The 11,516-nt window shown below is 52.0% G+C and overlaps 1 protein-coding gene across 1 annotated transcript; it reads right to left on the bottom strand.

Annotated features, from left to right (window-relative positions):
• Positions 1-3,956: 3,956 nt before the first annotated feature.
• Positions 3,957-4,853, bottom strand: LOC309684201 (olfactory receptor 14J1-like; the record flags this gene model as incomplete). Its single annotated transcript, XM_082500143.1, has 1 exon — positions 3,957-4,853. The coding sequence occupies one exon, from the start codon at positions 4,851-4,853 to the stop codon at positions 3,957-3,959; it is 897 nt and encodes a 298-aa protein (XP_082356269.1).
• Positions 4,854-11,516: the final 6,663 nt, after the last annotated feature.

Here is an 11,516-nt window from a genome sequence, read left to right as displayed (position 1 = left end):
GAGAATTCAAGACACTACTGAAAGACTGACGAGCTTTTAACTGCCTGAAGGTCAAAGCAGCACCGGTATTGTTGAGAGGTGTCTGAGTGGTGTAAGAGGAAAGGGAAGGGAAACCTAGGGAGCAATCGCAAGTGCTTCTGTGCATATGAGCTGCTGGAAAGGTGCCTTCAGACATGGTCAGGTTAGTTAAGAGAGGTGGAAATGCGTGAAAGATGAGGGAGATTAAATGAGAGAGAGAGAGTCCTGACAATGCAAATAGAGGGGAAGGTCCATAGCTCTCCTCTTGCACATCTTGAAAACTCTTCATATGGATCTTACGGGAGAACACTGACTTTCCATTAGAAGTATTCACTTGTTTCAGCTGATGAAGTCGTGCTCATACACTTGTCAAAATATCTCAGGCTTTCAGGCAGTGCTCCGCTGTCTGACCATCAGTACCCAGTGGTACCTCCAGAGGACCCCGTGTCTCTGAAGCACATGCCTGGGCCTGGCCGCTGTCCCAGAGGAGCTGCTGGAGACCAGAGCCCCTGGGAAGCTGCAGCTGGAGCCTGGGCAGAGGGTCCCAGGCACCTACACTGGCACCACCCGTCTGTGTCCCTGCCACTGCATCCCACCCCAATTTTATCATCACTCTCTCTCTTCCCAGAAGATAAGTAAGAGAGAAAAGGAAATAGAGATGTATGGGTTTTAAGGAAAACTAAAACTACTTAAAAGCAATATTAAAATACAAATAAAAGACAATAATATCAATAAAAAATGAAATATAAACCATATATAAAAAAACAGCATCAAGCTCCCAGGATAACGATCATGTCACTGGGAGACACTGGGAACATCCCATCCTGGTTTCAGTGATGGATGGGAACTGTATTCCAGATCTGGATTCAGGAACACACAGATCAGGGTCAAAGGCAGACGAACAGATAGAGTCCTCCTCAGACGTCGGCCATTGAAGAAAGAGAGCTGACCCTTTGATCCTCAGCTTTTATACTGAGCATGAGGCAGATGGGATGGGATGGAATATCCTGTTGGTCAGTTTTGGGTCACCTGTGCTGTCCGCTCCTCCCCGCAGTCGCGACCCCTCTACGCTTTTTGCTTCCGACCCTCCAACGTGACACATAACAAAGTGAGCTGCCCTTGGTTCTTATAGCAATAATTATAAGCAATATATTCAGCAATAGAAGAGCCTCTCTGCACACCATTCCTTGGCATCAACTACAAACATCAGCCCTTACTGGCCAGAAGCAGACACTCTCTGAATAATATGCTGCTAATTTCAGAGAGTGCAATCAGGTAGAAGAGGCATAGCTGAAAAGTATAATCTGAAAATAAATTGCTTCTGTTTTACTTCAAAGCCCATCAGCCCAGCTGTCAACAAGCTGGCTATAAGGAGACCACAGGAGACCATGTCGAAGGTCTGTCTGGAGTCTGGGTGCACAACATCCCCTTCTTTTCCCTCCCACATGTGTTCTGCAATGCCTTTCTTGTCCTTCACATGCCTGGAGATGGCTGCAGGAGGACTTGCCATATCCCCTTCCCCGGTGAGGCTGACCCATCATTCTCCCAATTCTCCTTCCTGCCCTTTTGGGTAACTGGTTTCATGTCTGCTTTTTGCAAGTCCCCAGGAACGTCTCTGATGGCTCTGGCCTGTCCAAGGTGTTTGAGAGAGGTCTCACAAGGACAGTGGCCGCCTCCTCCATCTCCTGGACACCAAAAGCCTTCTCAGTATCGCACACTTCCAGGGGAGTGCCCAGGAAAAAACACACCTCTCCATGTCCTCAGGGCCCCTTAATTGATTTCTTCCTACAGGTCCACCACCCCAATGGGCTCTCTGCTCAGCTCACAGCTTTCCCGAACATTTTCCTCAGTGACTCCCAGCCCCCATCCTTGCTGCTCCACAGGCTGTAGATGAGACGATTGAGCAGAGACAAGGATGGTGTTGAAAAAAGGATTTGTTAAATGATGTCAGGAGGGCTGTTCTGGGCTCACCACTGACAACAAATGAGGTTGCTGGAGAAAAAAGTGGCACTAGGGAGGTGAGAGGAGCTGGTGATGACCTTCTGCCTGTCTACGCTGGGCAGGCGAGCTCCCTTGGGTGTCAGCTCTGGTGGACACACAGGGAAGTAGTGTGAACAGGAAGGGGCAGACTGGATCAAAAAGCAGGTGATGAGAGCAAAGAGCATGAGTGTCATGGTTTCTCTGCAGGAGACCTGCAGAACTGAGGCAAAACCAAATCAGCGCTCCAGTACCTCGGGGACACAAAATGTACCTCAGACAAGAATAAAATGATTCCAGTAGATGACAGAAATCCCCCTAGCCAAGGTGCAGCTGTCTCCAGGAGACAACACTTCCAGGTCGTGAGTCTTGCAGAGAGCAGCGGGAGGCATACAACCCAGTACTGGCTCTAGGATGTGGTCACCAGCAGGAAACACTCCATACATGCCAAAGGGGCAGGAAACAGCACAAACATTGCTGTGAGCAGAGACTGTGCTGTCCCCAGTCAGGACACAGTCAGGATGACAGAGCTGTAGCCGGTTTCCAAGTTTTCCAGCAGCAGCCCCATGATGAGGAGGGTATTCCCAACCACAGTCACGAGCAGGTCATGAGAGAGAGGAGGAAGACAATTTTCTGAAGGTTGTTGACATTCCTGATTACCATTCAGGGAAACTCCATTGATGATGTCTGACTGTCCTCGTCCCCTTGTCCCATGGGAAGTTTTTGGTCTTCGTGTCCTCTCTCTCCTGGGAGGACACCTGTGGCAGAGCATTTGTTTCTCTCTGAGGTGCATAAAGCCACTGTGAAGGAAATTCCGAGGGGTGACCCATGGAGGTGTGTTTGCCTCTGACTGCATCTCATTCCCAAGACGTGCTGTGTGCTTTGTGAAAGGTGAGAAATGGCATCCTGTAGAGGGCAATGCCGCTCACGCTTGCAGAACCCTTTCTGACTGCACAGGGGAGATGCTCCACAGAGGGGCTTCTCTCACACTGTGTAATAAAAGGGACAGGCCATAAGGACAGGAGAGGGTGAGGTGGCACACAGGAGAATTTGCAAAAAAATGGACAGAGCAGGTGAGAGAAATCTCATTGGGATGGTGGGGCTAATGAAATGGTGGTTGCTATTGTCTATATGTGTGACAATTGCCGTGGGGCAGCTTCCCTGGCGTGTCCAGCACAGACAGGCCCAGAGAAGACCCTGCTGTGCTGGTCCTTCATGTCTTTCCCGGGAGGCCTGGCTGTGCCAGGACACTGCTGCTTGCTTCCACCCTGCACACTCCCAGAGCTAGGCTGTACACTGGCATTTTCATTTGCAAGGCACGTTCCTGGGCTTGTTCTTGAGAGCAGCTTTGGAAGAAGACCCAAGCCTTCAGGCACTGCCCTGAGGAGATGCCCTGGTGTGATGGAGGTGCTGTTTTTTGAGGCCAGCTCTGTCAGAGAAGCGCTCAGTGCCTGTCCTCGCCACGCAACAGGAATGTGACCAAGCTACAAGAGACCTCAAGTCCCTCTAATAACAGAAGAGCTCAGAAGGAGAGGGTGGAGGTTGAAAGTGCAGATTCGGAAAGAGCAAGTGCCATCCTACCCGCTGTGCTGCTGTGAAGGTCTCTTCCCCTCCACCTCAGCATACGTGCACTGCCCCTGCAGTTCCAGGGAAGGACTGAGGAAGGATCTTGGACATTCAAGTGGTGCAGGGTACTTCATTTTGTTTCAATATAGCAGAGATTGTGGTCCCTTAAAATCTTTGTGTCATAAAAGACCAGTAGGTACTGATATAGAAATTGTATGACTAATGTCATTTCTTTGTGGAAAACGTTATAGCACGTAGAAAAGTAAAATCAATCAAACAAACAAACAAAAAGGAGAAATGGCAGGAAATAGGCTAAGCCTATAGGGAGTTTTGCTAAGTATAATTTGCAGAAGATAGTCAGTTTATTTCTTCTGAAAAAAAAGTTATCAGTTTTTTCAGAGAATCCATGATTTCCTTGTTCTCATGCTGTAGATAAGGGGGTTCATTGCTGGAGGCACCACTGAGTACAGCACTGCCACCACAAGATCCAGGGATGATGAGGAGCTGGAGGGGGACTTCAGGTTGGAAAATATGCCAGTACTGAGAAACATGGAGACAACGGCCAGGTGAGGGAGGCACGTGGAAAAGGCTTTGTGCCGTCCCTGCTCCGAGGGGATCCTCAGCACTGCCCTGAAGATTTGCACATAGGACAGCACAATTAAAACAAAACACACAAAGGCTGAACAGCAACTAACCACAAGAAGCCCAACTTCCCTGAAGTAGAAGTGTGAGCAGGAGAGCTTTAGAATGTAGGGGATTTCACAGAAGAACTGGTCCAGGGCATTGCCCTGGCAGAGGGGCAGTGAAAATGTATTGGCCGTATGCAGCACAGCATAGGGAAAAACACTGCCCCAGACAGCTGCTGCCACGCTGACACAAGCTCTGCTGCCCAGGAGGGTCCTGTAGTGCAGGGGTTGGCAAATGGCAACGTAGCGGTCATAGGCCATGATGGTGAGAAGATAAAACTCTGCTGACATGAAAAAGACAAAGTAAAAGACCTGTGCAGCACACCCTTGGTAGGAGATGTCCCTGGTGTCCCAGAGGCAATTGGCCCTGGCTTTGGGCACAGTGGTGGAGATGGAGCCCAGGTCAAGAAGAGAGAGGTTGAGGAGGAAGAAGTACATGGGGGTGTGGAGGCGGTGGTCGCAGGCAATGGTGATGATGATGAGGCCGTTTCCCAGGAGGGCAGTCAGGTAGATGCCCAGGAAGAGCCAGAAGGTCAAGAGCTGCAGCTCCCGTGTGTCTGCGAATGCCAGGAGGAGGAAGTGGGTGATGGAGCTGCTGTTGGACATGTGCTTCCTCTGGGTATCTGTTAATATTAACTCTGGTTATCTGTTAAGGAGGAAAAGGCAGTACTGAGTCAGACCAGACTTCTCCCATCAAACTTTACTGCATATGTCTTTGCAGCCCCACATTCAGACTTTCTGTTCAGGAGCACCTCTCTACAGCTCCCTCACTTGAGCTCCGGGTTTTGCTGGCTGAGGCTGCCACTGGGAGCTGGGACTGCAATGGGCTCTCAAGAAGTCCTCCTTGCTGTGCAGCAAGAGGGAACTAGGGCAGCAGGGCAATCTCCAATTCAATGTAATCGTGTTATATCAAAGAGCTTTTATACGTTGTTGTCTGAAATTTGCCCAACTGCACAGACAGGCAGAGGGGATTTTGTTTTCTTTATTTTGTTCTGGTTGCACCTGCCCCATTTCTGAGGGGTTTGGGATGGCTGAAATCCCTGACATTTCTAATGCACTCCAGGTGAAGTCTTGTGGGTGCTGAGAGGCAAAGGGATGATCCCTTAGTGCAGAGAGAGGAGACCTGTTCTGCCAGTCAGCCCTGTTCTCTGCTGCCCTGTGCTGGCAGCTTGCAGATGGAGAAGGATCACTCTCAGGTGTACCCATCAAAAGAAGCAGGACACTGTGGAGAGGAGAGGAATCCAGGTTCAAAGGGCAGATATACAGACTCATTGCCTTTTCTCATCTCTCCCCTCCCAGACTGGGACCTGGACGGTCATTGCAGCTGCCCACGTACAGCTGCCCAGCAGCATTTCCATGGCCTGAGCACTGATATGTCTTCTCCATGTGGATCCGAGGGAGCATAGAAAGACTATGGGAGAGCTGTGCCCCGCAGGACTCCCAGGGAAATAGTTAATGTCCTGAAGTCACCTGGAGGAGACTTGGGAGCGTTGCTGCCATAGACATGACTGCAGAGCAGGACCCCCAAAGGGTCGGCGTCTGAATGGGAGCTGAATCTGCCACCCGCAGCCCCCACCCCCCGCACTGACTCAGTTTATCCAACGGTGAGAACAAGGGCAGCTCAGGCAGGAGGGGACGGCAGTGAAGTGCCACAATGCTCCTGACAGGGGAGGAGGGACATGCAAAGCAGATGGCAATCCAGGGTTCGTCCTTTGCTGAGCTCTGGCTGCTGCAGGGACAATGCGTGCCCGAGACCCCGTGGGCTGGAGGGCAGAGCTGTGCCCAGGCTGGGAACGGAGACCAGGCAGGAGCTGCCCAAGGGAAGGTGCCTGTGCTGCAGGGACAGCATGGACGTGCCCACATCCCCCTGGCCAGTGTTTCAGGCAGCAGCTCCCTCTCACTCCCTGCCCGTGTCTCTGCTGCTGGCAGCCATCTCCCTGTCCCCGGCTCAGCTCCCGCTCAGTGCTCACAAACCCCGTCCCACTGCTGTGCGCCCACCTCTGCCTGCAAACACCTCCCAGGGACGGGGCGCTGCCCAGGGGCATCTCTGAGTGTGCGGGGGATAGAGACCAGTTCACAGCAAACCTGATGTGGCTGCAAAGGGGAAGGTGCTGCTGAGTCTGTGTGATGCCCCAGAGGTCCTCTGAAAAATGGCATGAGGTAGAGCTGACCCGTGCTGCACTCTCTTGAGAGCAGAAACACCATGTCCTGACCTGCTCATCCCTACGTTACTGTGCTGGGGGTCACTCCTTCCACCCACAGCTTCTCCCCAGAGCGCCATGGGAGCTCCCCGGGCAGGCGCAGAGCTGGCCCTGGCAGGCGGCAGAGTCCCTGCCCCGGCACACAGCCCCCGGGGTGCAGGGACCCTGCTGGCAAGGACAGCCCTGCCCACCCCTGCCTGCACACCTATCTTCAAACCTCAGAGCCCTTCCTGGGAGAAGGCAGCTGACCTTCATTGTCCCTCTGAAAGTGCAGTGGGGCATCCCTGCTCTGAAGCACGTCCTCCTGCTCCACACCAGAAAAGCCAGGAGAGCCGTCCTGACAGCTCCTATCAGCCATGGCATGTGCCAGGTCCAGGAGACATTGCCAGGAACTCATCCGCATTGCCCCACAGCCAGAGACTTACCATGGGAAAGGCTGTGAAGGGTTCTCCCCCGGGTGCACTCTCTCCTGTCCTCCCACCCCAGACCTCCTTTACCTCTGTCTCCCTTCTCTTGTCTGCCCTCGCTGCCTGCAGGCAGTGCCCTCAGCCCTGCTGCGCTGTGCAGAGGAGCTGCTCCTGGGCAGAGCTGTCTCTCTGCAGCGCTGCCCGCTTGCCAGGAGCTCCCTCCATCCCAGCAGCCCGGCCCAGCTCAGCAGCAGAGGACCAGCCCACGGTGGCACCGTCTCTGTGCCCTCTGGGCTCCCTCAGAGATGTCCCTGGGGCTGCAGGGAAACCTGGTGGGAAACAAGCTGAAGTCAGCACTGATTTTTTCTCCCTCAGCTGGGGAGAGACACTTCTTTCCAGCAGTGTCATTTCCCCTGTCAGAGACAGAGTTAGGTCCAAGAATCCTCTCTTTTTGTCCCACTTGGAGACATCACACCCAGGCAGTGAAAGGCAGGAATGTCATGTCCTCCTGTAGCCATGCAAAGCACAGGTGACACTTGACGTTCCAGAGGTGTTGCAAGACAGTTGTAGGAAGCTGATGGAGCAATTCAGAGGGACAGGGCAGCGTCTGGGGTCATCATTTTGGAGGATGCTAGGGCATGCCTTTGGCCTGCTGAAATGTCAGCACATGCCTATGTTTAAGTCAATGAAACCTGATCCTGCCCATGATGTCCAGGGCAGCCTATAGAGGTATTCCTCTGAGCCAATGGAGCCATTGCCATCAGGAGAGCTGAGTCTCTCTCTCTTCTCCACCAGCTGTCTTTACCACATCTCCTTTGGCACCCTTGGCCGGTTTCTCACAGACACCCCTACAGTGCCTAACCTCCTTCAGGGCAGCTGCTCCACTGGAAGGTTACCTACACCCTGTGGTGCCACGGGAGGTGCCAGGGCTCTCCTGCACAGCCGCAGGCAGCCCGCAGGGACAGCACAAGACCTGCAGGAACACGATCGCCATTCAGAGCAGCCGTGTAACACACCTCAAGAGAACCTCAGGGACGTTCAGTGCTTTTGTTGAGGCAGCTGCAGTGGGGCAAGTCCTGTCCCATCTCCATCCAGTAGATGTAGGCAGTGCTTCTCCCACAGCCTTCAGTCATCCCTTTGATGATGCAATCAAGGAAAAGAGCAATGATTTTCCCAATTTTCCTGCATCACGGGATATCCATTGCTGAGGACATTTTCCAAAGCACCCTGTCCTTCCTGGAGATCAGCTTCCCCTGCACCACAGGCCCTGCAGGGCTGCAGAGACATCCCAGACAGCAATGCCCTCTCCTGCCAGGGCTGCCCAGTCCAGTTCTGCCTCTCTCTGGTCACGAGGGTTTGCTCTCCTTTGGGTCACATCGTTTCCTCTTTCCATTCCCATCTGCCATTCACCCCTGCATGCTCTGAACAAAACCTTTGCCTTGCGTGGCACCTTGGGCACTTGGTACTGCCTTTCTTTGTTACACATCTGAGCTTGGTCCTGGTACTTGGCTGAGGTCCAGCATATCTGCTCTGATTATTAATTAGGAAGGACTTGATAGGATAAGGGGGAATGGCTTCACACTGGAAGAAGGTAGACTTAGATTAGGTTTTAGGGAGACATTTTTCACTTTGAGAGTGGTAAGGCACTGGAACAGGTTGCCCAGAGAAGTTGTGGGAGGTCCTGCCAGCACATCCACCAGCTCCTTCAATACTCTGGGATGAATCCCATCAGGCCCCATGGACTTGTGAACATTCAGCTGATACGGCTGGTCTCTGGCGATTTCCGTCCCACAAATGGAAAGTCTTTGTTTCCACACTCGTGGCCCTCCGACTCAGGGGACTGGGCAGCCCAAGCTCTAGATGCATGATTAACAAGTGAGGCAAAAAGAAGCATTGCACACTGCTGCAGTTAAAAAACATTCCCCCTCATCCTATCACTACAAGCCCTAGTAAAAAGTCCTTCCTCAGCTCTCCTGTAGGTCCCCTTTAGGTACTGGAAGGGGCTATATGATCTGCCTGGAGCCTTCTCTTCTCCAGGCTGAGCAACCCCAACTCTCTTAGCCTGTCCTCATAGGAGAGCTGCTCCAGACTGCTGATCATCTTCAGGGCCTCCTCTGGACCTGCTCTAACAGGTCCATGTTCTTCTTATGTTGAGGGTGTCAGAGCAGGATGCAATATTCCGGGTGTGGTCTCACGAGAGCAGAGTAGAGGGGCAGAATCACCTCCCTTGACCTGCTGGCCATGCTGCTTTTTATGGACACCAGGATCTGGTTTGCCTTCTGTGTTGCGATCGCACATTGCCGGCTCATGTTGAGCTTCTCATCTATCAGCACACCCAGGTCCTTCTCAGGGCTGCTCTCCAGCCATTTCCCGCCCAGCCTGTATGTGTACTTGGGATTGCCCAGACTCAGATGTAAGACCTTGCACTTGGCCTTGTTGAACTGCATGAGGTTGGCTTGGGCCCACCTCTCCAGCCTGTCCAGTTCCCTCTGGATGGCATCCCTCCTCTCCAGCGTGTCTACCTCACCACAAGCTTGGTTTCATGGGCAAACTTGCTGAGGGTGCACTCAACCCCACTGTCCATGTCGCCAACAAAGATGTTGAACAGCACGGGTGTCAGTACTGACCTCTGAGGAACGCCACTCGTCACTGCTCTCCACTTGGACATGGAGCAATTGACCGCAACATTTTTATTGCAACTGTCCAGCCAGTTCTTTATCTACTGAGCAGTCCGTCTGTCAAATCCATGTGTCTCCAATTTAGGGACCAGGATATTGTGTGGGACAGTGTCAAACACTTTGCACAAGTCCAGGTAGGTGACTTCAGTTGCTCTTCCCTTGTCCACTGCCACTGTAAACCTTTCGTAGAAGGCCACCAAATTTTTCAGGTAGGATTTGCCCTTGGTGAAGCCATGTTGGCTGTCACCAGTCACCTTGTTTTCCATCTGCCTTAGCACAGTTTCCAGGAGGATCTGCTCCATGATCTTGCCAGGCACAGAGGTGAGACTGACTGGCCTGTAGTTCCCTGGGTTTTCATTTTTTTCCTTTTTGAAAATAGGGGTTATTTTTCCCATTTTTCCAGTCAGCGGGAACCTCACCAGACTGCCACGACTTCTCAAATATGAGGGACAGTGGCTTAGCAACTTCATCTGTCAGTTCCCTCAGGACCCGCGAATTTGTCTGAACAGGTCCCATGGACTTGTGCACCTTCAGGTTCCTCAGGTGGTCTCGTACTTGATCTTCACCTACACTGGGCAGTCCTTCCTTTTCCAGCTCCTTGCCTTTGCCTTATGCATCACGGGTAGTGTGGCTGCAGTCTTTGCCAGTGAAGACTGAGGCAAGAAAGTCATTGAGGACCTCAGCTTTCTCTCTGTCCCGGGTGACGTTGCATTTCCTTCCAGAGAGAGCCCACATCTTCCCTAGTCTTTCTTTTCTCGCTGACATACTTAAAGAAGGATTTTTTGTTTGTCTTGATGCCCCTGGCCAGATTTAGTTCTATCTGGGCTTTAGCTTCCCTAGCCGGATCGCGGGCTGCTTGAACAATTTCTCTGTATTCTTCCCAGGCCACCCGCCCCTGTTTCCAATCCCTATAGGCCTCCTTTTTACTTGTGAGCATGTCCAGGAGCTCCTTGTTCATCCAGGCAGGCCTCCTGGCTTTTCTGCCTGACGCCTTCTTTGTAGGGATGCATCACTCCTGAGCTTGGAGAAGGTGGGCCTTGAATATTAACCAGATTGTTTGTGCCCTTCTTCCCTCCAGCACTTCTTTCCATGGCTTCATATCAAGCAGATTAAAGAGGCCAAAGTCAGCACTGCTAAAGGCCAGGGTGGTCAGCTTGCTGCGCACCTTCCTCGCTGCCTTGAGGATCTCCAACTCCACAATTTCATGGTCACTGCAGCCCAGGCTACCCTTGAGATTGACACTGCCTACCAGCCCCTCCATGTTGGTAAGGACAAGGTCCAGCAGAGCTCCTCTCCTCGTTGGCTCCTCTACCACTTGGAGAAAGAAGTTGTTGTCAATACAATCCAAGAACCTCCCCGATTGCCTATGCCCTGCTGTGTAACCCTTCCAACAGATGTCAGCAAACTTGCTGAGGGGACATTCTGTCCCCTCATCCAGAACGCTGATTAACATGTTGAACAAGACTGGCCAGTACTGACCCCTGGGGAGTGCTGCTACTTACAGGCCTCCAACTAGACTCTGCGCCGAACACTATGCTATATCAGCCTCATTCCCCACAATATTCTTGTGTCCAGTTAGGACATTATGGTCTGATTGGGTGGATAAGTAGATGGGTAATAATTGAGATGGATGGTCGGGCTTGGAGGAACGTGGTGAATGCGTAGTGTTCTGCCCAGAGGGATGTATCTAGTAGGGTTCCACCATGTTTCAAGGTCTGTTAATTACCCAAAGGAGATGAGAAAATGCTTTTTTCATACCATTTGTAGATGACACCTCATTGAGGAGAGCAGACACTATATTAGGTTTCCATCCCAAGGGACCTAGACAGGCTTGAAGGACAGGCCAATAGTAACAACATGTTATCCAACAAGGACAGATCTAAAGTTCTTTCCCTGAGGTTGACTAAGGGCCTGCAGTGACAGAGGACAGGGACTGCCTAGTGTTATAAGTTGATCTCACAAAATTGGTGTGAGACAGAGTCA

The sequence above is a fragment of the Vanellus vanellus genome, assembly GCF_965231255.1.
Source record: "Vanellus vanellus genome assembly, contig: HAP1_SCAFFOLD_45, whole genome shotgun sequence".
In the NCBI taxonomy this organism is placed as follows: Eukaryota; Metazoa; Chordata; class Aves; order Charadriiformes; family Charadriidae; genus Vanellus; species Vanellus vanellus.
The sequence above is the reverse complement of the archived record's forward strand: the minus strand, read 5'-3'. Positions and strand labels throughout refer to the sequence as shown.